We start from the raw sequence: 24,936 nt of genomic DNA, 5'->3' as shown, positions 1-24,936 counted from the left end.
GTGGATGCTGAGGTGATGTTGCAGCAGGTGGTGTTTGGATTTTGGCGTATTTGAAAATGTAGGAATGAGGTGATCGTCAAAGGGGTATAGATTTTACCACTTGTGGTTGTTGAGTTATGGCAGCGGCAATTGGTAGAATTTAGGGATACTTTGGGGGACACGGTGGGGGAGGGAGGGGAATACAGAGGGGCTAGGACGTCAGGGGTGGGGACTTAGGACGGCACGGGAATTGGGGATAGGCAACAGATGGGGACGGGGATTGGGGAGGGAGTGAGGTGCTGGCAAAAATCGGCATTTGGAGAGCTGAAATTGAACTATGATGCGGCATGGAGGGAAGATACGAAGGAATGAGGGGTTGGGTGGGTGCTTCGGGATTTTGCAGGACTTCCAAAGCTTGTGGGAGGGGAAGGAGGGGGACGGTTTGGGGATGCAATTATGGCGAAGACGGAGGCAGTCCGATAGGGATTAGAGGCGATTGTGGGGAGAAATATGGGGGATAGTTCTAGGTTGGTGGTTGAATTGGATTCCAAGGGATTGATTCAGATGATCAATAAAGAGATTGCAATTGATGCGACTCTTGAGATTTACCTCCAAGATATTTGGAGAATGGGAAGCTTATTTTTGTTGGTGAGTTACCGCCTTACCCCTCGTCATTGTAATCGTGCAGCCCTTTCGATAGTGGTGTACGTTGTTAAGCATGGCGGAAGATTTGGCTGGGATGAGTTAGAACCAGAATTTCTTTTTAATATTTTAGTAGAAGACGCACATGGAACAATTCGTATTTAAGTTCAATAAAATTCCTATCTTTCGGAAAAAAAATAAAGTGCTCCCCAAATATATTTTTAATTTTTAAAGTGTTGAAACCAAAATGTCCTAAAGTAATATCAACAAACATGTCGTGCGATGGTAATGACTAAAATTTTGTCTTATAATGAACTTTGTAAAAATTACAAAATCTATTTGAAAACATGAGGGGGGAAAAATTGAAACTTTTAATTTTAAGAAATTTTTGCATGGGAGCTAAGGAAAATGTTGCGGTCTGGAAACTAATTTTGTTGGTTTTTAAAGTTGAAAAATAAAAGAATAATAATAGAGGGTCCACCAAATATATTTTTATGTGTCGAAAATCTTAGGAATGTCCTAAACTAATTTCAAGAAACATGCGATGCGACAACAGTGACTAGAATTTTGGCTTATAATGAATGTTGTAAAAATTTCCAAAATCACTTTTAAAATGTGGGTTATAACTCACGATTTTTGTGAAAATATTGAAATTTTTAGTCTTGGGAAATACTTTTATGGAGCTAAGGAAAATGTTGCAAGACTTTTTGCCATGATTCTTCAATTTATGAGATCCTAAATCTAATTTCTACTAATTTTTAAATTTGAAAAGTAGAAAAATAAAATAAACAAACAGAGCATCCACCAAATAAATTTTTATTTGTCTAAAATTTTTAAAATTTCTTGAACAATTTCACGAAACATGTGGTGCGACGAGAATGACTCGAATTTTGGCTATAATGAATCTTGTAAAATTCCCAAAATCACTTTTAAAATGTGGGTTATAGCTCACAGTTTCTGTGAAAAATAAAAAAAAATTATTTTTAGGAAATACTTTTCGTGAGACTATCGAAAATGTTGTAAGACCTTTGGATGTGATTCTACAATTTGTTAGACCGCAAAACTATTTTTATTAATTTTTTAAGTTGAAAAGTAGAAATAATTATATAAACTAATCCCCAAATATATTTTATGAGAAATAATATAAACGAATAGAGGGCCCCCCAAATATATTTTTATGTGTCGAAATCTTTGGAACGTTCTAAACTAATTTGAGGAAACATGAACGAGAATGACTCCATTTTTTTTTTTTGAAGCAAGTACGATATTCATTGAAATGAAGATAAAACGTACAATTCAAGGATAGGGTGCTAACAATGGGCCTCAATAAAAACCATGCCAGGGCTTTCAACCCGATCGAAGGAAAAAAGAGTGTCCCGCACCAAATTAACAAGAAAGACTATCCTCCAATAATAAATCAGATATAATATCAGGGGGTTCTTCAAACCAAGAAATATGATGATTAACCGTTAGACTCCACCTTGCTAGCCGATGAGCCACTTTATTCGTCTCCCTTGGGTTGAAAGAAATCTTCCATTGCTTGAATTCTTGCAAGATGCGCCTGGTATCAGCAAACAGATGACCAAAGTGACCCAAGAAAGCTGTTCCCGCACTCTGTATAGCGGAAACCACCATTAAAGCATCGCCTTCCACCTGCACCAGTTGTTCACGCCAATGCCGAGCAAACAACGCTGCACTGCGTGCAGCAACTGCCTCTGCATGCAGAGCCGAAGTGATACCAGTCTCCCGCGAAGCCATTGCAGCTATAAAACCTCCTGTGGCGTTTCGAACCACAATTCCTATACCCCCATACAAACCATTCTCCTCCCAAGCCGCATCAAAGTTACACTTTATCCATCCAAACTCCGGAAGTTTCCACTTGTGAACACGAACCGTTGGTGGAGGTGATTGAACCTCATTCCATTTCTTAAACTCCGTCAACCAAGATTGGGCTTTAAGTTGCACATCCACTGGGGAAACATCCACACCTTTCCAAATAAATTCGTTACGAGCCTTCCATACGCTCCACACCAACACCAAAAGCAACTCAAAGCTGTCCTTTTTTATTTTTTTTCGCCATATCAATCAACCAACCACCAAAGCTCTCCTCTATTCTCTGAAATAAACAAATTCCCAATGGACTACTAATTTTAAAATTGTTATGATGAATCTTATAAAAATTACTAAAATCGTTATCAAAACATGGGTCATAACTTATAACTCACACTTTTTGTGAAAAAAATAAAATAAAATTTTTAGTTTTAGAATTTTTTTTTGCGTGGGAACTAAGAAAATGTTTTGATATAATTTTACAATTTATTAGATCACGAAACTATTTTCTATTAATTTTAAAGTTGAAAAATAAGAAAAAATAAGATATACTAATAACGGCCCCCCAATTATATTTTATGAGTAAAAAAATCTTCTCTCCTAAACTAATATTGTTAAAAAACATGTGAGGGCGAGTCATTTAGCTTGTAATGAATCATGCAAAAATTCCCAGAATCGTTTTGAAAACGTGAGTTATATAATGTCATATTTAAATATTTTTACGCGTGACATTATTCAAACCGAACGCCGAAAACACCTAAACTTGTTCGGTATAAGTCATTCTCCATCCAAAAATCACTTAAAATGCATTAAAACGATATATATTCAGTACATATTCAGACTAATGCATTCAAGATATCAAAAATCCAAAACAAGTGCAATCAGAAGGCCAAATCCGACAATAAGAACCGAGCACATAAACACAAAGCATAAACTCTTTAAATTCCACCAACTCAAGTGACATTACAAAATCTAACATTAATGGATCCAAGTAAAAAGTTCAGAAAACAGGTAATCAACCAAAACAAAACTCCTTCGAGAACAGGTGACGATTCTAGTGGCTCGTTAAAGGGTAAAGGTTCTCTATTTCTTTTCTTCCTTTTCGGCCTCAGCTGCCTTCTTAAGCCTGGCACCAACATGGCGTTTGTTCATCCTCTCCACACGGAGTTTGTCATATGCCTTGAACGACTTCAACTCATCAGTAACCTTCACAAGCTCAACTGTAGGCTTCTCGCGTGCAATTGGAAGGTAGGGGGCGTGGAGCTGGGTGGCATTGGCAAGCTCCTCTGCAGGAGAATCGCCGGCCTGTAACAAAAAACAAATACACACATGTAGATAAGATACCATGTACACAGAAAAACAGCTTTCAATTAATCTACATCAACCACTTAACATCACCTTGAACTGCTTAGCGCGTCTTGGGAAGACCACTAATTTGGCCTTGTATGTCTTCAGGCGCTGCACATTAGCTTGAAGTCCCTCAAGAGAACGGTTCTTCCTGCGATGATCAACTGAAATTCCAATGGTTGGTGCAAGTTTCTTTGGAATCCCAGCAGACTGATAAGCAAGAAAGGTAAACAAATTGTTAAAACCATCATATAAAAATGCATTCGTTGAAATCTTAAGCAAAATAAACCAACATAAAGTTAACTTGCGAATGCCTATTTTTAGACCATATTTATAGCATGCATTCTTGAATAATCCAATGGAACTGAAATGTTTAAAAAGGAACAATATGTAATTCATATACTCAAATAATACCTTTTGTATTTAACTTGAAAAAAAAAAAACTAATGTAAGGGAAGTGATCTCCATACACCTTCTCCTAAGCTCGCCTATCAATTTCTAGCCATTGGATTGAATAAACCAAAGAAAATCATTCCCCTAATGTAATACACGCCAGATATGTTTAAACTTCTGGTTTTCATAATTGACACGGGGAAAAAACAAAAGAACGAAATGAAGCAGTTCACGTTAAGACATGCATACCAAAATCAACACAGGCATATTATAAGCAATATATCAGCTACCCATAAGAAATAACACTAGTTCCACAAAGTTATAGCATTGTCGTAAAATCAACCGACTGACCTTCAACTCCTCTAGAGTAAAGCCCCTGCCAGCCCTCACTTTCATGTTATACTTCAATGTCTGTCCATGAACAATGGGACGGAGCGGACCAGTGGTTGGACGGGGGAAGATCTTCACAGCCTTCTTCTGTCGGGCTGATGAAATTTTAGAACACTCAAAGTCAGTCATACAACAAATTACAGTTCACAAAGTTCAGCAGACTCGACTTTCGTGTCATACTTGACACAAATATACTGCCTCTCACCAGTTCTTCTGCGGGTCTTCCTAGCAGGTTGGTTGAACCAGGTCTTGACATAGTTCTGCCAATGCTTCCTGAAGTGAGAGCTCGGGATAACGTTGTTGTGCTTCACCATGGCTTACCTATAACGCAATCGAATCGCATAATTCAGAAACAACATCCATGGGAACAGAATACGTAATTTTCATTTTTCAACTTCACCAAGAAATCCAAATGCACAATTTACGCAAAAAGCTCAGAATATTAAAAAAAAAAAAAAAAACAAAACTTTCAGAAAATGTAATACATTTTCCAGCAGAAGCAGATTCCAACATAAAATTGTTTTCCAGTTCAATCAATATATTGATAAGAACTCAGTGACCTAACCGATACAAAACCAAAATTAAGGAAAATACACAAGATTGCAGAAACAATAAACCCTAAATATTTGCAAATTAAAACACCTGGATCTTCGTATGGAGACCCAAAAACACATCGAAACGAAAATAACACTGAATCGAGACAGAAATAGTGATAGATTTCTACAGAAAGATAGATAGGGAAAGAGAAAGTAGAGGGAGAACCTGATGAAATCGCCGGATGTTCTTCTTTCTCGCTCTCACGCGGCAGTAAGAAGGACTGGTGTGCTAGGGTTTTTGGATTTTATAAAGATGGCAATGAGTCTTTTCGGGTCATGGGCCAGGCTTCGATTCTCATGACAGTTTAAATTGCAGTTGATTAAGGCCCATGAAGGCCCAATACACAAAGATGGTCCAAAACATATACTGCGTTTGTTTTTGCTGTACAGTGAAATTTTCAAGTGCTCACATTGTGAAATGCAATTCAAGTGATGGAAAATGAAATACACACTCTTTCAACTTTATACACACACGATGTTTAATTCAAGGTTCTAAAAGACATTAGAGCTAATCGGACAGTGTGCTGGAGCCTAGCGCCTGGAAAATGAAATACACACTCTCTTTCAACTTTATACACACACGATGTTTAATACTTTAATTATTTTTGTTGATTCTAGAGACTTGGCGCAAAACATTAGAGTTAAGGAGGACTTAGCGCAAAACTGAACACAATGATGTTCTAAAATTTATACAGCCGACGCCACTTAGAGCAAGTCCACCGGAGTGGAATTTGCCCAGCACAAAGTACAAAAATCAGGCTGGGAGCCTGTCAATCCACTCCAGCCGACCCTTTTGCCTAGGACGCAGCCCAAGCTGGTCTCTAGGCTAGCCCAAATTTGACTGAGCAAGAAGCCGACCTATTTGGCTGGCGCGTGCACGACAATCGCGCGTGGCCGCGAGTAGGCGACAAGGTTGCAGAGGGCTGTTAGCCCACTTGTGCTCCAGAGCCCCATTAGTGACGTGGCATGCTCATAGCCGTCGGATTTCCAACAGCTAGTTATTCTAGACCGTTGGATTTCCAACGGTAAAAAAAAATTAAATTTTACTTTTAAATTGGACCGTTCGATCACAGATCAACGGTGCATGTTTTTTACCCCAAAAAATTAAGAATTTCACTTTTAAAAAATACAGAAATTTTTTAATAAATTTAGATATTATTATTATTATTTTATTTTTTATAAATTCAGAAATTAAAAATAAAATTATTATTTTATAATAAATAATAATAATATTTTAATAAAATAGACTAGGCTATTTTTTGTTAGGGGTGAAAATGCTTTGGCGTATTACGCAGGAGTCTATTACTGTTTATTTGAGTGAATAAATACACTGGATGATGGCACAAAATCTTTAAGGTGGACTTGCTCTTAATGAGATAGAGTTTAGTGGTCAAGGACCACGGGTCAAATTTTCATTTTCTTCTTTTACTTTTATTTTTTATTTTTAAATTTATCGGAGGTCTGTTCCCAAGTAATAGGTTTGCCGAGTCCTCACTGCTCACCGTCACTGCACAAATAGGCTGCAAATTCGCCGCCCGAAACCGCGCCTTCCTTTCTTCACACCGACGACATGGCGCAGACGAAGCGAAAATCCAGGGACGGTGGCGGCGGAGACAAGGCAAAGGGAAAGAGAGGCAAGCCCGGCGGCAAGAAGCAGAAAGGCGCCGATGCAAGAGATAGAAAAGGCCCTCGTTTGCCCAACGTTCTCCGAAAGGAGGTCGAACGCTTAAACCCTATCGAAGATGAAGAGATTGATTCCGATGAGGCGGAGGTTTATGGCCGGGACTTTTACGAGTACGAAGAGGAGCTACCGGAGGAGGAGAAAAGGAAGAACCGCCGGTTCGACCCGGTCGAGAACCTCGAGTACCAGCTTCCTGAAGAATTTGAGGTTCGCTACTATTGGATTACAATGTCTCATTCGTGTATTTGTGTGTTTTTGTAATATTTTGCTTTGTAGTGATTGTTCTTGATTTGCATAGTACCATGAATTTGTGCTATTTTCTCTTGAATTTCTGTTATCAATACTATCTGTATTTATAATTTTACGACAGGATGAAAATGTGTTCTTCGAAGACGAGGATGTATCTTACTTTGCAGAGCTTGGTCTTGCGTTGTATAATAACAAGAATTTGAGCTCGGTTTTCTCGAATTTCTGTCATTGATACTGTCTGTATTCATTGTAGGATGAAAATGTGTCATCTGATGATGATGACAATGACATGGGGGACGCTGGAGAGGGTGGGGGTGAAGATGATGATGATGATGATGATGGAAGGCAAGGAATCACACGAATTCTGGCTTTTGAAGGTAAGACAATGCTTATACTTTACAGCCAAATTTACATTGTGTTTATGGTTTATAACTAAATGGATGCAATTTCGAAGACGGGATTTGTTTAAAATCTTCGATTATGCATTCAGAGTTAACTACCCATGACTTGAGGATATTTGTTAGTGACTTGACTGCCTGTGAATATAATGTCTTTGTCAGGGAAGAGGAAGAGGAATACCAATGTTGTTGTATCAGAGGCATATCCCGAGTCTGAGTATAACCCTACTCGTGATACTTTGGATGGTGAAGGGCCCGTTAGTATTGAAGACCTTCTGAATCCTCTCCACGGAAAATCTGGTTATAGCAAACTGAGAAAGAGAATACATCATCTTGAAAAGAAATCCGTTCCTACTCCAGCTCCGCTTCCAAAAGCAGACCAAGAGAAATTGGAGAGGATGGCAGCACATGAAAAATCAAAGGAAGAACTGCGAAAGTGGGAACCAATCATTAAGAGGAACAGGGAGGCGCCTACCATATATTTTGATGATGATATGGATTTACGATCTTCAAGGGCATCTGATTTCAAACCTAGAACCGAATTTGAGAAGAAAATTGCTTCATTAGTTTATGATGAGCAGGTTAAAGATGCTCACCTAAAGGACGGTTCAAGGCTTCTTGAATTAAATAAGGTATGTATCTCACAGGCGAGTACGCTTGATTGAATTTATTGTTTTATAAGATAATTTTTGGAAACTTAGTGTCACCTATTGTTTTCACAGTTGCTAATTCATCTGGCAACTGTTGACTTGACACTAAAGCTCTATGAGATGATTTAAATGAGATTGTGATAGTTGATAAAACCTTCATGTTAACTTGATCGGTAACGAAGTGGCACCTTGTTCGTCCTAGATTATAACTACGATTGGTGTTAATTTACTTTTCAGCTTTTTGTATCCTCTGTATGGTTGTCCATAATTTCTCATGTTTATGTGACTATTTTTTACTTTTTGGTCTTTTACGATCTCTATTGAAAATGAACTAGTCTCTGCTTGCACCAACCTAAATATAAATTCCTTGAACGTGTCTTGTTCTTGTTTGCTTGGCAGGTATCTGCTGAAGATGAAAGAGACCGCCATAATCGAATGGCCAAAATGCGCAGCCTTCTCTTCCGTCATGAAATGAAGTCAAAGCACATAAAAAAGATCAAATCCAAAACTTATCATCGTTTGTTAAAGAAGGATAGATTGAAAGCAACATCTGCACAAGGTCAAATGGATCCAGACGCTAGTAAAGAACTTGCAATGAAGCAAGAGTATGAACGAGCAAAGGTGGTTGCTTTTTCCCCATGTATAGGTGGTAGATTATTTGTATTGTGTCTTTAATGAATTACTTCCTCAAGAAACATGTTTGATTATTGAAGCAACAAGGCATGTGTTAACTTTTTGGCCCTTTTCAACTTGTTCCAGGAAAGAATGACTCTGAGGCATAAAGGTACCTCCAAGTGGACAAAGCGCATCAAAGAGCGTGGTATAGATGTCCAAGATGAAGGTACTCGGGCTGCTATAGCTGAACAGCAGCACCTGCATGCTCAGCTGACAAGAAAAATGAATTCAATGAAAGATGGTAGCAGCAGCAGCAGCAGTGATGACAGTAGTGATGAGGATGATATAGAAGTATATTCACCTGGTTCAGGCCATGCTAGGGCAGCGAAGTTGTTAGAAAAAGCAAAGGAGAAGACACGTAATGTGCTAAAAGATGATGATGAAGATGAAGTGCCTAACTCAGGAGTGCTTTCATTACCTTTCATGGTAAAGCTTTGGATTTTCTTACTAGTTTCAGAATATTAAAAAATCTAGTAGCAATTTACAACTACCACAGAACAAAGGCCTGTTAGTTGGATGCTTTTATGTGTGTAAATTAAAATATCTTCCTGGTTTGTTTTGACATAGGTGCGTGGATTGAAAAAAAGGAATGAGGCAGCTGCTGAAGAAGCTAAACTTGCTCTTGAAGAGTACGAATCATGGTCAAACCCGTTGGAGGATTCAAGTGGGGCAGATAATCTGAATGTGGGCCCTCCAAGTGGTAGAATGGTCTTCAATGGATCTAAAAAGAAGGCTCCAGAATCAAGTAATAAGACCAAAACAGACAATAAAATGAGAACAGATAATTATTATGCTAACAGTGATAGTGAAGATGACTTGGAGCCTGAAGAAAATGTTGATGTCGAGAATGACAGAAGTAGTGATTTTCACAAGGATGTCAACATTAGTTCTGCGTTACTTCATGAAGATTCTCAAAATCATAAAGATTCTCTTTTCAAGGTAATGAGGCTTCTTAATTTTGCCTGTCCTTGAACACCCCTCTTTTCATCCATGAGCATGAAATCTGCTATGTTGTGTTGTTTACAACAGAACTTCAGTGATATTGTTCAAGAGCCAGGTCCAAGGACAACACATGAGGTTTCTATTTTTGCTTCAGGCTCATGGAAAAAGGTTAGTGTCTTTCATTGATGAATATGCGCACTTCCCCCTAACTCCCCTCCCCCACCACCCCCCTGGGGGCTTTTTGGTAATTACCAGTATTTGTGTGATGTATTCAGATAAAAAGTAGCAATAGTGCGGATGCAAATGGTAAAAAGTCTACTCGTCCCGTGGAATCAGTTGAGCGCAATCAAAATTTGCAAGTATGACTTTGCATTTATAAAATTTAGATATCCTACATTTATGGTTGATTGCCCTGCTTAAACTCTTTAAACACGTTCCTATTACAGGAACCTGTGGAGGATTTGGATGAGGATAGTGATGCAGATAGCGAGGGGCAGATGGTAGATGGCATTCTTTCTTCAAATCCAAAAAATGAATACAGCCTTCCTTCTCAAGTTGAGCTAATTCGTCAAGCCTTTGCGGCGGATTATGTGGAGGATGAATTTGAGAAGGAGAAACAGGAAGTTCTGAATGAGGAAAATCCTGAACCTGAAAAGCCTACTTTACTCCCTGGCTGGGGTCAGTGGACTCATGTACAGAAAAAGAAAGGCTTACCTTCTTGGATGCAAAAAGAACACGAAGATGCCAAGAAGAAGAGAGAAGAAACCCTTAAAAAGAGGAAGGATGCACATCTTAAACGTGTTATTATCTCTGAAAAGTTGGATAAAAAGGTTCGGAGTTTTTCCTAGCAGCATTCACTTTTCATTATATTGGTGATATCCCATAGAAATTAATGTTTGAATTCACAGGAAACATTGAATAATAGGAATTAGTAGACAGAGAGCAATGGTTAATGGTTGAGTGTCTGCGATTCTGCTTGTTTTTGGTGCTTAACTGGTTGTTTGTATTTGAATTTGACAGGCGGAGAAACTTTTTACAAAAACATTACCTTACCCTTTCACATCCAAAGAAGTTTTTGAACAGAGCATTCGCATGCCCCTGGGTCCTGAATTCAACCCTGCAAGTGCGGTTGGAGCTCTTAATCGGCCTGAAGTAAGTGCCTCGCTACAGTTCTTCTGGAGATCGACAATTATTGTAGTGAATTGTAACTCTTTTACATCTTTTACTATTCCATAAGGATATCCTTGAGGTTGCATCCAATGATGAAGTTATGCAATGCCACATTTCATCTGTCTTTTGTTTCCTTAAGCCCGTTGTTGGATGCTATGACGATTCTCATTCCTTACCTTAAATGCAATTGTGTGCAGGTGATGAAGAGACCTGGTGTGATTATAAGACCGGTCGAGTTTGAGGAGATGAATCCTCAAGGAAAAGTAGAGGATCACAAACAGATTGGAAAGAAACAGAAAAAGAGGAATCAGAGTAATAAGAGTAATAAGAGTAAAAGCGGCAGCGACAAAATTGTGACAAAGGTGAAGACTAAGCTCAAGAGTTGAATAATGCAAAACTATTTTCGGGTACATTTTTTTTTCCAGTTCCATTCTTTCCATGGCGTAAGCGTCATCAATTTTCTATGTCGTGGAAGATGAAAGAATGAGAAGAGAAGCCAGATTGAGCAGGGAAACTTAAAGCTATACGTGCCGGTTGAAATTTAGTTGCCATAATTTTTGTATCTTTTATTCTTGGGAACTTTAACGAAAAGTTCTTGGTACTATTCACTTTAACGAAAAACCATATTTTTACACTAAAAAGTCAATTCTGTTATTATTCATTTTACCATTTATTTTGTCCTTATCATTAAAACTCAAAGTTTTTAAGTCATTTTTATTAGTTTTTATTTTATTCTTTTCATTTCTCCTGTGATGTAAACAGTATGTTGTTCTTGTTTAAGTTAAAACACGTTAGTCGTTGTAGCTTGCTACCCCTGTGGGTTGGGTTGGGGTGCCCTTGTGACTTGACTGCCGCTACAAGAAGAAGGATTTGGATCCTCTCCAAGACAACTAGTGGGGATCCTTCGTGGACCGAACAGGGTCATCGATAATTGACTACGGGGGAGGAGCACTTTACTTTAAGGCGTGCCCGGCATTACCAGCATCTAGTCTTTAGACAAGCTATTATTAGAGCCGGCGTATGAGGCGCAAAATGACAGATGGCATTACCAATAACTGGACATGGTCGACTGAACCGTGGCACGGAGGAGGCGTCGACTGATCAGTGATCAGTGTTACAAACAAGGGGCCTTATAAAAATTATAATGATCGTAGCCGTAGGATAAAAATCTAACGGTTCACGAACACTGGTCAGGAGGATCTCGACCAGTTGCCTCGGAGAGGATCCAAATCCCGAGAAGAAAAAATAAAGGGAGTTTTAACGAAATACTTTTGGTACTGTTCACTTTTAATGAAAAACCACATTTATACCTTTCATTGGTATTATTCACTATATGTTTATTTGTTATTTTTCATTAAAACTAAAGTTTTTATGAACTTTTCGTTAGTTTTTTTTTTTAATAAATCCATCACTTGTATCTTTCTCCGTATAAGCAATCGGTTAGTTTTTACATGTTTTCATTAATTTATTTTTCTTGAATTCAAATTTGAAGTAAATGGTTGGTCAGGGAAGTGTGTTTTCGTTACCAAGTTCAAATCTCTCTTTGTAAATCGATTTAATAAAAAATATATAAACTACATATTAATAAAATATTATTTGTCAACCAAAAACTAATAAAGTTACTACTATACTCTTTAATACAAAAATGAAAGAATATATTAGATAAAAAAAACAAGAAAATTAAAGTATTTTTGTACAAACAAATTTTTATTGTTTTTTTCTAAACCTCATAGCAATCACTTTATTACGCTCTCAACTCTTTCTCTCTCTTCTCTAACTGCCAACCCGTATTTAAAAATATAAAAAATATTTTCTCAACGCATAGAGTGTGTAACGTTTGTGCAAGGAGCCTTTTACCAAAATGGTAGAAAGGTGTTGAGCTTCACAAAGATTACACACTCTATCGTTTGACAAAAAAATATATATTGTTTGACAAAAAAAAAATGTTATCTTTGCTAGTTAATTTTAAAGAAAACAAATTTGGAAAGAAGTAAAAATTAAAATCCTAATAAACCCGCTTAAAATGGTTGAAAATCCAAAAGCCCTCCCTCGTCTTTTCGATCAAGTAAAATACGGCCGGTTCCCACAAACCCGCCAAACCAGCCGGCGAACGGCGCCGTTTCATGCGTCTCCATCTTCCCGCTGCCCAGTGTCCGAGTCCAACCACCAATCGCTCAATTCGAATTCACAGAGGAAGCAGAAGCAACAATGCTGCACGAGTTGCTCCTCGCGCTGCTGGGCTACACCGGCGATCTGATAATCGACGACAGAGAGCACTCCAAGTCGCTCGGAATCGACGCTCCGATTTCCTCCTCGCCGACTTTCAAGCTCGCTTCCGACATCTCTTTCATCCAACCCAGCGAAAGGTACATACACCCCCAAATATATTTCACCTAAACCCCTCCAACTTTCCCATATTCCAATTTCACACCCATCATTTTCTGCTTCACTTTTTGCAGGGATCTCATAGAGAAGATCATCACATTAGGGTTTTACTACAGGGAGCTCGACCGCTTCTCCGTCAGGTGCCGGAATTTGAGCTGGATTAGGTCTGCAAATGCCAGTCCTGCGGCGTCCGATACCGAAAAGCCTAGCGTTTACCGGAGGGCCATTGCCAATGGCATTGTGGAGATACTGTCTGTTTATCGGTCCGCCGTGCTCCACATTGAGCAGAAACTGTTGGCGGACTCCGTCCCCATACTGGCAACCGTCACTCAAGGACTCAACAAGGTTGAATTTTTTAATTTGTATGCTGCTACATTGTTTGTTGATGGCAATATTTGTTTGTGTTTTCTTATGATCAATTGGGTTTTGTTAGTTTTTTGTGCTTTTGCCGCCGTTGTATGAGCTCGTTCTGGAGATTGAGCGGGATGACATTCGCGGTGGTCAGCTTCTTAACCTTTTGCACAAAAGATGCCATTGTGGGGTTCCCGAGTTGCAGACGTGCATTCAAAGGTATATGCCTCCTTGAGAATAACTGTCAGTAACTGTTTTTTGTGTCTTAGTGGAAAATGGATCGTTAGCTGATCAATTATTGATGCGTTTATTTCTCTGTGTTGGTAGCGTAGGCTTCTTTGGCATGCACATCAGGTCATGTACAACCAGCTTGCAGCGTGGGTGGTGTACGGGATTCTTCAAGATCAGCATGGCGAGTTTTTCATTAGGAGGTAGAGACTGAATATACTCCTTTGTTAGAAACTTAGCTTTGACCGTATTTGTGGAACTTCCACAATATGTACAATGCTTTTTGTCTTCCCTTCTAATATTTCCTTCCATTTTTGAGTTACACACAACTTCAAATGGTCTATATGGCCGGTTGTATCACTTTTCAGGCAGGAAGATAAGGATGTAGGGCATGGCTCATCACATCCAGACATATCTGAAAAGTTGGCACGGATGTCAACGGAAGATACATCTTTAACAGATTGGCACTTGGGATTTCATATTTATCTGGTATAGCTTTACTGCATTTATACAATATACATGCATGGCGGGACTGATGTTTTATTCCTATTCCCCCTTTAGCAAGGACTTCAATTTTTGTTAGTACTGCCTCAAAGAGAAACCGAAGTGTGGAACTATGTTACTTACATGTTGCATTGTCTTACCTTTTCTCTTTGTAGGATATGCTGCCCGAGTATATCCATATGCGTGTTGCAGAATCAATTTTATTTTCTGGGAAAGCCATCAGGGTTCTTCGCAATCCTAGCCATGCCTTTCGGTTCCAGGACATTGTATATCCTCAACAGGTGGCTAAAGGCTCTCAGAAAATTCAAGGATTTTCAGGACGATTTCCTTTCCTCAAAGACCCTCTTGCAGATAAAGAATTGATTGGAGAAGAATTGCTTCCACAGTCTGAGGCTGATAAGATTGAAACTATGCTTCTGGAACTAAAGGTTTTCTATTTGTATCTTTATTTCGTATGCTTGCTAACTCTATCATGTCACCGCTTATGTGAAATAGGGTGTATGAGATGTAATTGACAATCTTTATATTCGTGTCCTTATGTAAGATATATCTCTCTTACTACAAATTTCAATTATGGGTAAATTTATTTGTTCATTATGTGCAGGAATCATCTGAGTTTCACAAAAGATCTTTTGAATGTGCTGTTGATTCAATTAGGGCTATTGCTGCCAGTCATCTTTGGCAGGTGCTGAATGTGAAAATTTTGGTCCTACCATGTCGTAGAACAAAAAATTTAATGTGTTCCTTCAATTTCTGCAGCTTGTGGTTGTACGCGCTGACTTAAATGGCCATCTGAAGGCACTGAAAGACTATTTTCTTTTAGCAAAAGGAGATTTCTTTCAGGTAAGGATGGAATATATGTAAAGATTGCTGACTTCTATGTTTTAAGTACATAGTTCAAATTTTATTTTGGCAGGGGGGATGGTGTATTTCTTCCCTGAACATATAAATGAAACTGGAAATTGCTATTTCTGATAATTCTTGTGAACACCTAGAGTGTTTCCTAATTAGACATGATTCATTATGCCAGTGCTTTCTTGAAGAGAGTCGCCAGTTGATGCGCTTACCTCCTCGCCAGTCAACTGCGGAGGCTGACCTTATGGTCCCATTTCAGCTGGTAAGATTACTATGAAATTGTGAGGTATTAATTGCGTTAACATGGCTCATTTTCAAATGAATTCTAGTCATTTGAATCAACTTATTTGGCTCTACTTCCAATGCAGGCTGCAATTAAGACTATATGTGAGGAAGACAAGTATTTCTCAAGAGTATCCTTGAGGTTAGACTCCATATTTGATTGTTCTAGCGTCTGAATTAAATAAATTTTGATCGCATAGCCATTTTTTTTACCAGTCATTTCACTTTGAGGTTTCATAAAAGGTATTTAGTCAGTTAACTGTCTGTATCTGCTAGGATGCCTTCATTTGGAATGACAGTAAGATCCTCCCAAGGCGATTTACCAAAGGCAGACGGGAATTCAGGCCCAAGTGCTTCCTCAGAAATCTCTCTTGACGGTTGGGATGGAATTGCTCTTGAATACTCTGTTGATTGGCCCCTACAGTTGTTCTTTACTCCGGATGTGCTCTCTAAGTAAGACTCTACTGCTAGTGCTACCTGTGGATGCCATTATTTCTTCCGTATTCTTTTAGTTTCAATATCATTGGGGAACAGTCCTTAAAACTTTACAATAGTTCTCTTTTCATTGAAATATTTGATTATTATCTGAACTATTGAACTTCTTTTATGTGCATGCATGCTAACAGTGAATGTATCCCAGGTACTGCAGGGTCTTCCAATATCTACTGAGGCTTAAGCGTACACAAATGGAATTGGAGAAATCATGGGCCTCTGTGATGCAACAAGATCACACAGATTTTGCCAAACATCGGAATGATCATGAAAAGTGCTCAGTATCTCAGCAGCGAAGGCAGCGATCTAGACCAATGTGGCGTATTAGAGAGCACATGGCTTTCTTGATTAGAAATCTTCAATTTTATATACAGGTTATGGTTTATTCCATATAACTTTCACTTCCGGATACTCATAATTGTTTGGTTGCACACAAACCATGCAGAGGAAAAGTGCTTCGTACTTTCTTCACTCTTGTTATTCTCGCCTTACATGTTAACTGAAGTAGAAAACAAAGCAGTATAGAACAGAATCAGTGCAGAACCTTAAAAGTATTTTCTGTTTTTCAGGTGGATGTCATAGAATCCCAATGGAATGTTTTGCAAGAGCATATCCAAGACTCTCACGACTTTACTGGACTTGTGGCCGTCCATCAGGAGTAAGTCGAATAAATGATTTCGTCATTCCTGGTATGATTTCCCTAGTCATACTATGTCCATATTTTATATTAAAGCATATGCTCACGGAATTTTTATATTTCATACAGGTATTTATCAGCTTTAATTTCACAATCTTTCTTGGACATTGGCTCCTTATCGAGGATTCTGGACAGCATAATGAAACTTTGCCTTCAGTTCTGCTGGAACATTGAGAACCAAGAAAGCAGTGCAAATACATCTGAATTGGAACACATTATAGAGGTTTGCGAAAATATTCTCTTGAAATTAATGTGAAGAATAATTTTCACATATTACTGCAACTATCCTGGGAATTGACTAACCCTGCATAAATTGATGGTTAGGTTACAAGTTCTGCTTTCACTAGACTCATTGTGTACCAAGGACACGGCTTTGAGCGTTATATGTATATGTGGACTTATATACAATTCGTCTTCTTATCCATTGTTCAGGAATTTAACAAGAAATCAAACTCCCTATACACGATCTTGCGCAGTAGTAGGCTTGTTGGGAGCCAGCGAGCCCCATTTCTGAGGCGGTTTCTGATGCGTCTCAACTTCAACTCCTTCTTTGAGGTAATCAATCCCATACCACGTCGCTCATCCTAGATTCTTCAATTTTCACACCGCAGTTTCCTAACAGTTCATTCTTCCTCTTTCTCACAGGCAACAGCGAGAGGCGTGCTGAATGTTGTCAGACCGCGGCCTACACTTTCTGTCTTGAATCAACAGTAGCATCGTTTCTACTCAACTGCTTCAAAAGTGCCTCCTGCTAGTTTCTGCAGTTTCAATATTTTTTTGGGGGGAGGCCGGGTTGTAGGGTGTTCTGTTCAACTCCATGCTTGTTAACTTAGGAGTGAAAGACCGATGAACATGTCAGTTAACGATTCTGGTAAGGTCGGAGGTCTGGTTTCTTTGTGTTGTTTGCTTCTCGACTTAATGGAAAATGGAAATTAGGTTGGTGATTTTGATTGATGTGGCTTGGAATCTCGGCGCTAACAGTCCAACGTTGTTGCATGCAGTTTTCCAGTTCACAGTTATATTCTTCAGAATCGTTGTATATTCATGCGTGACCAACTTGTAAGAGAATGAATTTATTGGGTTGTAAACGAGTTTGTAACCGGTTCAGTTTGTGCATATTCTCCTAATTTCTTTCGTAGACGGAATTAAGAAATCGACTCCAACTTCCGTTGTACGCATGTAACAAATAGTGTACAAGCAAGTTTTATTCACATCAAAACTTATACAAGGCAAGAGAAAGATCAACCAAAATTTGATTAAAAATTAATTTACAACGTAGCGTGACTAAATTAAAAGCAAGACCATAAATTAAGAAGCAAAATCTGTCATCTTAAGCTTGTAGCCTAAAACACCTAATTATATTAGAGCTCTTCGAAACCTTCCTCATCCCCTTCTTCCTCGGTTCTTTGGAATTCCTTCCTCCAAGTTTCCATCTGCCAACGATAAAAGGTCAGCGATTTGATGAACTAATGGTACTGATTCGAATTAGTAACTTTTGAGGAAATGCGGGGAATCATATGAAGTCGGAATATGAAGAGACGATGAATTGAGAAGCATGTTACCTGATAATCAGAGAACCGCAGTTGTTCTGCAGAAAATAGTATATTCTTATAGCTTCCTGGTGCTAAATCCTTGCCTAAACTCCTTGCAACTTCCTCATAGCAAACCATGTCCACCCGAAAGCCGTTGTTCATGAATAGTTTCTCCAACCATGTCCTTGCACTAGTCTGTCGAAGACAGAAGGAAACAGGTGATGTATTTATTTATTGACAGAGAAGCAGTTACGATATTGAGTCACACTTAATGTAAGCAAACTGACCTTGGTCCCTACTTCAGTTTCTGCCAACCAAGCCGGCAATTCTCCCATGAAAAAACATCCGTTCATCGCTGAACCACTTACAGTAAGCAAAATGTCTTCAAAACTTGCTAATGTCATCAAAGGCAGCCCCTACAATAACACAGCAACATGATTTTCCTACTCGCGAAAACACTAACAGTTATCGCTACACACAAGAATATAACTAATGAATGGTTTGCAGATAAGTCAAGATACCTGCATGGCCCAAATACTAGGCAGGTTGCCGTTAAACCCTTTAGCACGCAGACTTTCCTGTATGTTGGAGGATTCCAAAGGAACATGAAGGGATAAGCAGCTTCTTGGAATCTTAGCCCCAACACCTGAGGGATTAAAGATAGTGCGATAAGAACTTTTTGCACTGCTTAATGCCTACTTACAAGCGGATAATGCATAGTAAAAAAATTATCCGATGATTTAGAATGAAACAAGGTCTGCATAAACAAAATAATCGATTTCCACGATATTAGAGTAACTTTTCAAGACGTGCAAAAGTGAATGAACTCAAGATTATGCCATAACACAATGTCCTTTCTCAATCAGGCTGCAAAATCTTTAACTTCTCCAAATTGTCATACAGTTAATATTGCAAGTTTGCAATCACCTCGAAGCTTCTCAGTTGCTGTTTTGAACACCCGTTCCGGAGAGACATTAAAAATAATGGTTGAAGTTGGCCAACTGAGCCTATAGGGACGGGTATCCATTCCATCGGTTAGCAAAACAACCTGCATCACCAAGAACACTATGAGTGATAAAGAACAAGTCCATGAAGTTTCACCTATCTCCACATAAACAACCAAAAAGGACACTCAAGGAGCCCTTCCTCCTTTCTAAAGAAGCATTTCAACACTTATGCAGAAATAACTCATAAAAAACACAAAAACATAAGGAGACGTTTGGTACTCTACTTGAATCCAACTTTTAAGTTTTAGGCCTTAAAAATTTGTTTGGTAGGACTATTTTAAAAAAATTAACTCAAGACTAACTCAAAAATATAGTCTATTCTCTAAAAACATAAAAAATAAGGTTTTAGAGTTTTTAAACTTAAACCTAATCATTTCTTTTCTCTCCCTCCTCCCCTCTCACTCCAAATCTATCCTCTCTCTCTCTTTTCTTCTTTCTTTCTCCTTTTTTTTTTTTATAACCTTTTTCGTCTCTTCGTCAATCCGCTCTCTTCATTCTCTCGATTCTTTCTCTCACTCCTCTTCCTCTCTATCTCGTCCGATCCTCTCTCTTCTTTCTCTTTCCTTCAATCATCTCTTACTTTCTTTCCTCCTCACTCTTGTTTCTCCCTCCCTTGCAACCCCGTCTTTTTAGATCTCTTTATCTAGTTTAAGTCATAAGATTTAAAAATTTTAAATTGCAAACCAACCAAATTTTTGAATCTTAAAGAAAATTGTTTTAAAAAAAATATTCTTAAGAAATGTATTGAGAAATGATAAAAAATTTCAAATAGGATACCAAACCGGCGCTAAATTTCTGCACGCGTGCCAAACTGCGATAGAAGCAACTTATCGTCCATGAATTTACCTGCTTAAGTCCATCAATATGGTTTACTGTTCGAAGCAACTTATCGTCCATGAATTTGGTAGCAACGCAATAATGATGTGAGCATTGCTTCATATCCATCTGAACATCAGGAGGAACAAAGCAACCAGCATACGGATCAACAAACAGAGGCTCTGCACATGAAATTATTAATCAAAAACTGATAAATTTCACAAATTTAAATTAAAAAATTTCATCTTTCGAAACTCTGCGTCTCAACGAAACTCCACAACACGAATCATCCAACTGTTCGATAAATTCCCCAATGAAAAAACAAAGTAACAAATACAAAACCCTTTAGGATACGGGTTTACCTGGTCGATGGGTCTCTCGGAAACGAAGGGAAGCTGAATCAATGGCGGATTTCAGTATTGGGTCGTTTTCCTCGACGATTTTGGCTCGCAATTTCAACCCCCCATTTCTACCTGTTCTTCTTAAAGCGTTGTAGAGCACTGGTCGGCGCAAGATAGCAGTCGCCGGAGCATGTGAAAAACCCGCTAAACAGTCCATACAATTCAGATGAGTCTTCAGTCTCCGCCTACGAAAGAATGGGAGCGATCATCGTCCTCACGATGAGCTCAGTATTGAGTTGCAGTCATAATCCGCCTCTTAATCTGCGCAAGGAGCGCGTTGCGCGCACCCGACCCGACCTCCAGTCAACAAAGCCCAAAACGACACAGCGTTTAACTGCCATCAAACGGTTTTGGGATAATTAGAGTACAGATTAGTAATTAATTTTCAATTATATTTCTCTCTCGTTTAAACATAGTATTAGGGGATAAATATTAAGATGGCTTTTTAAAAGTGTGGCTATAATAGACTTTCCGTCATTTCATACTTTTTACATAATATTTTATAATATTAATATACAAATTAAAGTTAAATTATAAATTTACATAAAATTTACGTAGAATCTCACTTTTAAAGGATTTCTCAAACCATTTTTCAGGGTTGGGGTGTCCAAAATGATGTTAAGTTATTAGGATACCTAAAATGTCTATTCATGAATTGACATGCACCTAACCCACACTTCGACCCAAAAATAAATAAATAATGCACCTAACAATTTGAGAGACTTGGCAACCAATTAGCCAAGCGAACAAATACTTGGAGAACATATCATTTTCGGATCTCTTCTATTAAGATCATCGGATCAAATGATCAAGAACTTTAAAATTTCATCCAATAGTTCAAAATTATTATAGTTTTTAAGAGATCAAAACAAGTGGACCGTTGGATGAAATTTAAAAAATCCGAATCACATAATCTAGTGGCCTTGGTGGAAGAGATCTGAAGATTATCTATTCTCAAATACTTGATCCACAATCCCAAATCTTGTGGGGATCGATCAATTTTTTATATTTTTATTTTACTTTTTTCACTCTACAAATATGCATTAAGTACGAGTATTTACAAACTACTAAGCAAATAGTGAATTATTTAACTTGATTGTATAATAGCCCTTGAAGGGAAAAAAAACAAATTCAACGAGCTATGATAATGGTGTTTATAAATATTACAATTGAGTATGTATTTGTATCGTAGTTGAATCTCAAATTTGTGTAAATAGATTAATTTATCATTATTTCTACTTTACAAACACGTATTAAAAACGAAAAATAACCTGGTAAATGAACTAATAGTCTAACTAGATGGTATATGAACCCTTTGCACTACACTTTCAATAAACGAAACATAAGTTTCTAAATATATGCATTCTTATCGTAGCTGAATTCAAAATAAGAAAAGCATAAAACTACACAAGAATAATGGATAAGTTATTATAAAAAAATACGAGACTATCTACAATACTTACAAGTACTATATTAAGTACAATACAAACACGTATTAAGTAGACAAATTAATTTATTGATCTTTCCACTCTACAAACACATCAAATGCTAATTACAAATGACTCGACAAATAAACTAACAGTCTAACTAAATAGTGTGCGAACCCTTTGTGCTACACTTTTCAATAAACAAAACATAAGTTTCATTCTAATTAGATTGCACAACAATAATGAACAAGTTATTATAAAATACACGAGATTAGCTACAGTACTTACAAGTATTTAGTACGATCGCGAATAGATTTAACCACCAAAAAATTGTAATACCGGTACTAGAATATATCGAAGCCAAATCGTAAAAGCCCGTCCAATCATTCAAATTGGACTGAGGGGCTGCTTGACGTTGAAAAGTGGAAAGGTGGTAGGTGCAGGCAGATATGAATGTGAATATTAGACACTGAATTGGATGTATTTTTTGACCAAATCCTTTATAAGCCCCCTCAAAAAATCACACAATGCCACCAACCGCGAAAAAACAGTCATACAATCTAGAGAGAGAAAGAGAAGAGTGACTGAGAGGCAGAGGAAGCAAAACAGAGGCAGCCATTGGCTTATCTTCAACCTCCAGCTCTCAATCTCTCCATCAAAACCCTAGCAAAATGGACACCAACTCCCAAATCCCAGAAAACCCAGAATCCAAATCGCAGGAGGAACAAAACCCACTTGCCATTGTGCCTTCCGCCGCCGCATTTCCTCCCTTCGCCACCGCCTCCCTTTCACTTTCTCTCTCTACAATTCTCCCCGCCCACTTCTTCCAGCAACCCAAAGTTTCCACCTTGTTTTCTTCCCAGCCGACCAAGGTCAAGGTCCCCACGCAAGCATCGTCCCTGACCCATCTCTCTCTCTCCACGGCTAATGTAACTCCGCCCAAGCTCTCCTTCAAGTCCACCATCTCCGCCAACCCTCTCCAGAGCCCCCTCTCTTTGGGTCCGCGCCGCCCCCTCGACCCCTCCAATGGGGCCGCAATCCGTCGAGCTTCCATTGTCTGGTTCCGAAACGATTTACGAGTCCACGACAACGAGTGCCTCAACTCGGCCAATGACGAGTCCGTATCGGTCTTGCCCGTCTACTGCTTCGATCCGAAGGACTACGGAAAATCCTCTTCTGGGTTCGATAAGACAGGCTCGTACCGGGCGTCGTTCTTGGTCGAATCGGTGGCGGACCTCCGGAAGAATCTCCAGGCGAGAGGGTCCGATCTGGTGGTCAGAATCGGGAAGCCCGAGACGGTTTTGGTGGAGCTGGCGAAGGCGATCGGCGCTGACGCCATTTATGCGCACAGAGAGGTTTCGCGCGACGAGGTTAAGGAGGAGGAGAAGATTGAGGCGGCGATGAAGGAGGAGAATGTGGAGGTCAAGTATTTTTGGGGAAGCACTCTGTACCACGCGGAGGATTTGCCGTTTAAGTTGGAGGATATGCCGACGACATACGGCGACTTCAGGGAGAAGGTGAAGGGATTGGAGGTGAGGAAGACGATTGAGGCTTTGGATCAGATGAAGGGGCTGCCGTCTCGCGGCGACGTGGAGCCTGGTGATATTCCAACATTGACGGACTTGGGGCTTAATCCGTCTGCTACTGCGTCTCAGGTACGTGTTTTCGGTTTCGGAGCTTTTGTATGAATTGATGTTTAAGTTGATCATGTACTTTTTCGTGTAATGTGATTTGGATGGATTAGAGATTGTTGTGTTTTGGAATGTATGATGTCGAGGTTGTAAATTAATTAGAAATGAGCAATCTTTCACAGCAGCTTGAGTTATTTCTAACAATTGTTGCATGAGGGATCGATTGAGAAATCAATTTGAATTTTTCGGTTTAGGCATGAAAAGGGAAGTATCGATCGAATTTGTCAAAAACTTATACATCTTGTTCGGCTCTAGCTTGTTCTGTAAATTTGTAGAGCAATTCATCTTTCTCCGTTGCTGGTCAGCGTAAAATGGATTCGAAGAACAAAAATATCGCCATTTGTTGGAAACTTTTGGTTTCTGATTTCATTAGTTCTAATAGAGTTATTTGACATGTCCCTGAAGAAAGTGACAATGTTTTCTTCTATTGTCTTGTAGGATGGAAGGCCTGCTGCCATTGCTTCCGCGGTGGGAGGGGAAACTGAAGCCCTAGAAAGGCTAAAAAAGTATACTGCTGAGTGCCAAGCACAGCCACCGAAGGTGGGTAAAGATGGAAGTCATGATAGCATCTCTGGTGCCAACTTTTCGTGCAAAGTCTCGCCATGGTTGGTCTTGGGATGCCTTTCTCCTCGCAGTATGTTTGATGAGCTAAAGAAAACGGCTAGCAGGTGTGCAAATGCCTTTCTTTTGAACGGCGTTATAGTTTCTAAAATTTATATTCGATATGTACTCTGCTCACCAATACATGATATTTTATGATTGATAGAACCATTTCTGCTTCATCAAACCGAAATGATGACGGTGGCAGTGGAATGAACTGGTTGATGTTTGAGTTACTGTGGAGGGATTTCTTCAGGTAAATAGACAGACCACGAAAGCTCAAATCACATGAAACTATTATTTCATCTTGTCTTCCATATCTTCAAATTCGAACCCCACCAGATTGGCTCTTACACACATTCTGTACTGATTTTTTTGCACGACTGGCCAATGCAGATTTGTCACTTGCAGTTCTGCAAAGAAACAGCTCAACGCTGCTCCAGCCACAGCATCTACGGGTGCCCTTGCTTAAGGAAGAACTTAAAATCGGACGAGGAAATGGTGAGATATGGCGTATTTTCATCTCTTTTTAATTTTCCAAGATGTAACAGTTAGATATTGCAGTAGGGTTCCTGTGAAAGAGTTGTTCCTTGTTGAACTTTGTTTTCATCTCCAAATAAGATGGTTGAGAGTGGAGATTTGCCACCCCCATTCTTCATATCTTATCTTGTGAATAAATAACACATATCTCTACTTCTGCTTTCTACATTCTTTGGTTTGTACTCA

The 24,936-nt window shown here is 38.9% G+C and overlaps 5 protein-coding genes across 5 annotated transcripts; 3 read left to right on the top strand and 2 right to left on the bottom strand.

The window, feature by feature from the left end:
* Positions 1 to 3,368: 3,368 nt before the first annotated feature.
* On the bottom strand, positions 3,369 to 5,474 carry LOC103432602 (large ribosomal subunit protein eL13z-like). Its single transcript, XM_008370800.4, has 5 exons — positions 5,344 to 5,474; positions 4,787 to 4,902; positions 4,543 to 4,676; positions 3,850 to 4,008; positions 3,369 to 3,756 (listed from the first exon to the last, which is right to left on the bottom strand). Exons 2-5 carry the CDS (start codon positions 4,893 to 4,895, stop codon positions 3,535 to 3,537), a joined length of 624 nt encoding a protein of 207 aa, XP_008369022.1. The 5' UTR covers positions 4,896 to 4,902; positions 5,344 to 5,474; the 3' UTR covers positions 3,369 to 3,534.
* Positions 5,475 to 6,583: 1,109 nt separating this feature from the next.
* LOC103408157 (uncharacterized protein C57A7.06-like) lies at positions 6,584 to 11,611 on the top strand. The gene is made up of 11 exons (XM_029100422.2): positions 6,584 to 7,065; positions 7,361 to 7,484; positions 7,668 to 8,137; positions 8,555 to 8,776; positions 8,915 to 9,256; positions 9,398 to 9,769; positions 9,860 to 9,940; positions 10,048 to 10,131; positions 10,219 to 10,602; positions 10,793 to 10,924; positions 11,140 to 11,611. The coding sequence occupies exons 1-11, from the start codon at positions 6,748 to 6,750 to the stop codon at positions 11,326 to 11,328; spliced, it is 2,718 nt and encodes a 905-aa protein (XP_028956255.2). The 5' UTR covers positions 6,584 to 6,747; the 3' UTR covers positions 11,329 to 11,611.
* A 1,352-nt stretch (positions 11,612 to 12,963) lies between these two features.
* Positions 12,964 to 17,843, top strand: LOC103432600 (gamma-tubulin complex component 4 homolog). Its single transcript, XM_029100420.2, has 16 exons — positions 12,964 to 13,308; positions 13,402 to 13,672; positions 13,761 to 13,897; positions 14,011 to 14,109; positions 14,275 to 14,395; positions 14,566 to 14,838; positions 15,015 to 15,095; positions 15,170 to 15,253; positions 15,441 to 15,527; positions 15,634 to 15,689; positions 15,824 to 16,000; positions 16,188 to 16,413; positions 16,609 to 16,697; positions 16,806 to 16,959; positions 17,169 to 17,291; positions 17,382 to 17,843. The coding sequence occupies exons 1-16, from the start codon at positions 13,151 to 13,153 to the stop codon at positions 17,448 to 17,450; spliced, it is 2,205 nt and encodes a 734-aa protein (XP_028956253.2). The 5' UTR covers positions 12,964 to 13,150; the 3' UTR covers positions 17,451 to 17,843.
* An 80-nt stretch (positions 17,844 to 17,923) lies between these two features.
* On the bottom strand, positions 17,924 to 21,101 carry LOC103408128 (O-methyltransferase 1, chloroplastic-like). Its single transcript, XM_029100421.2, has 8 exons — positions 21,059 to 21,101; positions 20,454 to 20,826; positions 20,122 to 20,273; positions 19,196 to 19,316; positions 18,790 to 18,914; positions 18,556 to 18,684; positions 18,299 to 18,463; positions 17,924 to 18,169 (listed from the first exon to the last, which is right to left on the bottom strand). Exons 2-8 carry the CDS (start codon positions 20,647 to 20,649, stop codon positions 18,098 to 18,100), a joined length of 960 nt encoding a protein of 319 aa, XP_028956254.2. The 5' UTR covers positions 20,650 to 20,826; positions 21,059 to 21,101; the 3' UTR covers positions 17,924 to 18,097.
* A 1,235-nt stretch (positions 21,102 to 22,336) lies between these two features.
* Positions 22,337 to 24,918, top strand: LOC103432598 (blue-light photoreceptor PHR2). The gene is made up of 4 exons (XM_008370796.4): positions 22,337 to 23,574; positions 24,049 to 24,278; positions 24,377 to 24,466; positions 24,607 to 24,918. The coding sequence occupies exons 1-4, from the start codon at positions 22,591 to 22,593 to the stop codon at positions 24,680 to 24,682; spliced, it is 1,380 nt and encodes a 459-aa protein (XP_008369018.3). The 5' UTR covers positions 22,337 to 22,590; the 3' UTR covers positions 24,683 to 24,918.
* Positions 24,919 to 24,936: the final 18 nt, after the last annotated feature.

Source organism: Malus domestica, chromosome 03, assembly GCF_042453785.1.
Source record: "Malus domestica chromosome 03, GDT2T_hap1".
NCBI classification, from domain to species: domain Eukaryota; kingdom Viridiplantae; phylum Streptophyta; class Magnoliopsida; order Rosales; family Rosaceae; genus Malus; species Malus domestica.
The sequence above is the reverse complement of the archived record's forward strand: the minus strand, read 5'-3'. Positions and strand labels throughout refer to the sequence as shown.

What these genes read in the sequence shown, in the direction of transcription:
- LOC103408128 (XM_029100421.2), bottom strand. Translation starts at nt 20,649, where the DNA reads ATGGACTGTTTAGCGGGTTTTTCACATGCTCCGGCGACTGCTATCTTG. An exon ending in ATATTGATGGACTTAAGCAG is followed by an intron (nt 19,317 to 20,121) that starts GTAAATTCATGG and finishes TTGGTGATGCAG; the next exon opens with GTTGTTTTGCTAACCGATGG. An exon ending in CTAGTATTTGGGCCATGCAG is followed by an intron (nt 18,685 to 18,789) that starts GTATCTTGACTT and finishes GTGTTATTGTAG; the next exon opens with GGGCTGCCTTTGATGACATT.
- LOC103408157 (XM_029100422.2), top strand. Translation starts at nt 6,748, where the DNA reads ATGGCGCAGACGAAGCGAAAATCCAGGGACGGTGGCGGCGGAGACAAG. An exon ending in ACGAATTCTGGCTTTTGAAG is followed by an intron (nt 7,485 to 7,667) that starts GTAAGACAATGC and finishes TGTCTTTGTCAG; the next exon opens with GGAAGAGGAAGAGGAATACC. An exon ending in AGCGCAATCAAAATTTGCAA is followed by an intron (nt 10,132 to 10,218) that starts GTATGACTTTGC and finishes TTCCTATTACAG; the next exon opens with GAACCTGTGGAGGATTTGGA.
- LOC103432598 (XM_008370796.4), top strand. Translation starts at nt 22,591, where the DNA reads ATGGACACCAACTCCCAAATCCCAGAAAACCCAGAATCCAAATCGCAG. An exon ending in CGTCTGCTACTGCGTCTCAG is followed by an intron (nt 23,575 to 24,048) that starts GTACGTGTTTTC and finishes ATTGTCTTGTAG; the next exon opens with GATGGAAGGCCTGCTGCCAT. An exon ending in CTGTGGAGGGATTTCTTCAG is followed by an intron (nt 24,467 to 24,606) that starts GTAAATAGACAG and finishes TGGCCAATGCAG; the next exon opens with ATTTGTCACTTGCAGTTCTG.
- LOC103432600 (XM_029100420.2), top strand. Translation starts at nt 13,151, where the DNA reads ATGCTGCACGAGTTGCTCCTCGCGCTGCTGGGCTACACCGGCGATCTG. An exon ending in CAAAAGGAGATTTCTTTCAG is followed by an intron (nt 15,254 to 15,440) that starts GTAAGGATGGAA and finishes TCATTATGCCAG; the next exon opens with TGCTTTCTTGAAGAGAGTCG. An exon ending in CTTGTGGCCGTCCATCAGGA is followed by an intron (nt 16,698 to 16,805) that starts GTAAGTCGAATA and finishes TATTTCATACAG; the next exon opens with GTATTTATCAGCTTTAATTT.
- LOC103432602 (XM_008370800.4), bottom strand. Translation starts at nt 4,895, where the DNA reads ATGGTGAAGCACAACAACGTTATCCCGAGCTCTCACTTCAGGAAGCAT. An exon ending in GAAGACCCGCAGAAGAACTG is followed by an intron (nt 4,677 to 4,786) that starts GTGAGAGGCAGT and finishes AAATTTCATCAG; the next exon opens with CCCGACAGAAGAAGGCTGTG. An exon ending in GACGCGCTAAGCAGTTCAAG is followed by an intron (nt 3,757 to 3,849) that starts GTGATGTTAAGT and finishes TTTTTGTTACAG; the next exon opens with GCCGGCGATTCTCCTGCAGA.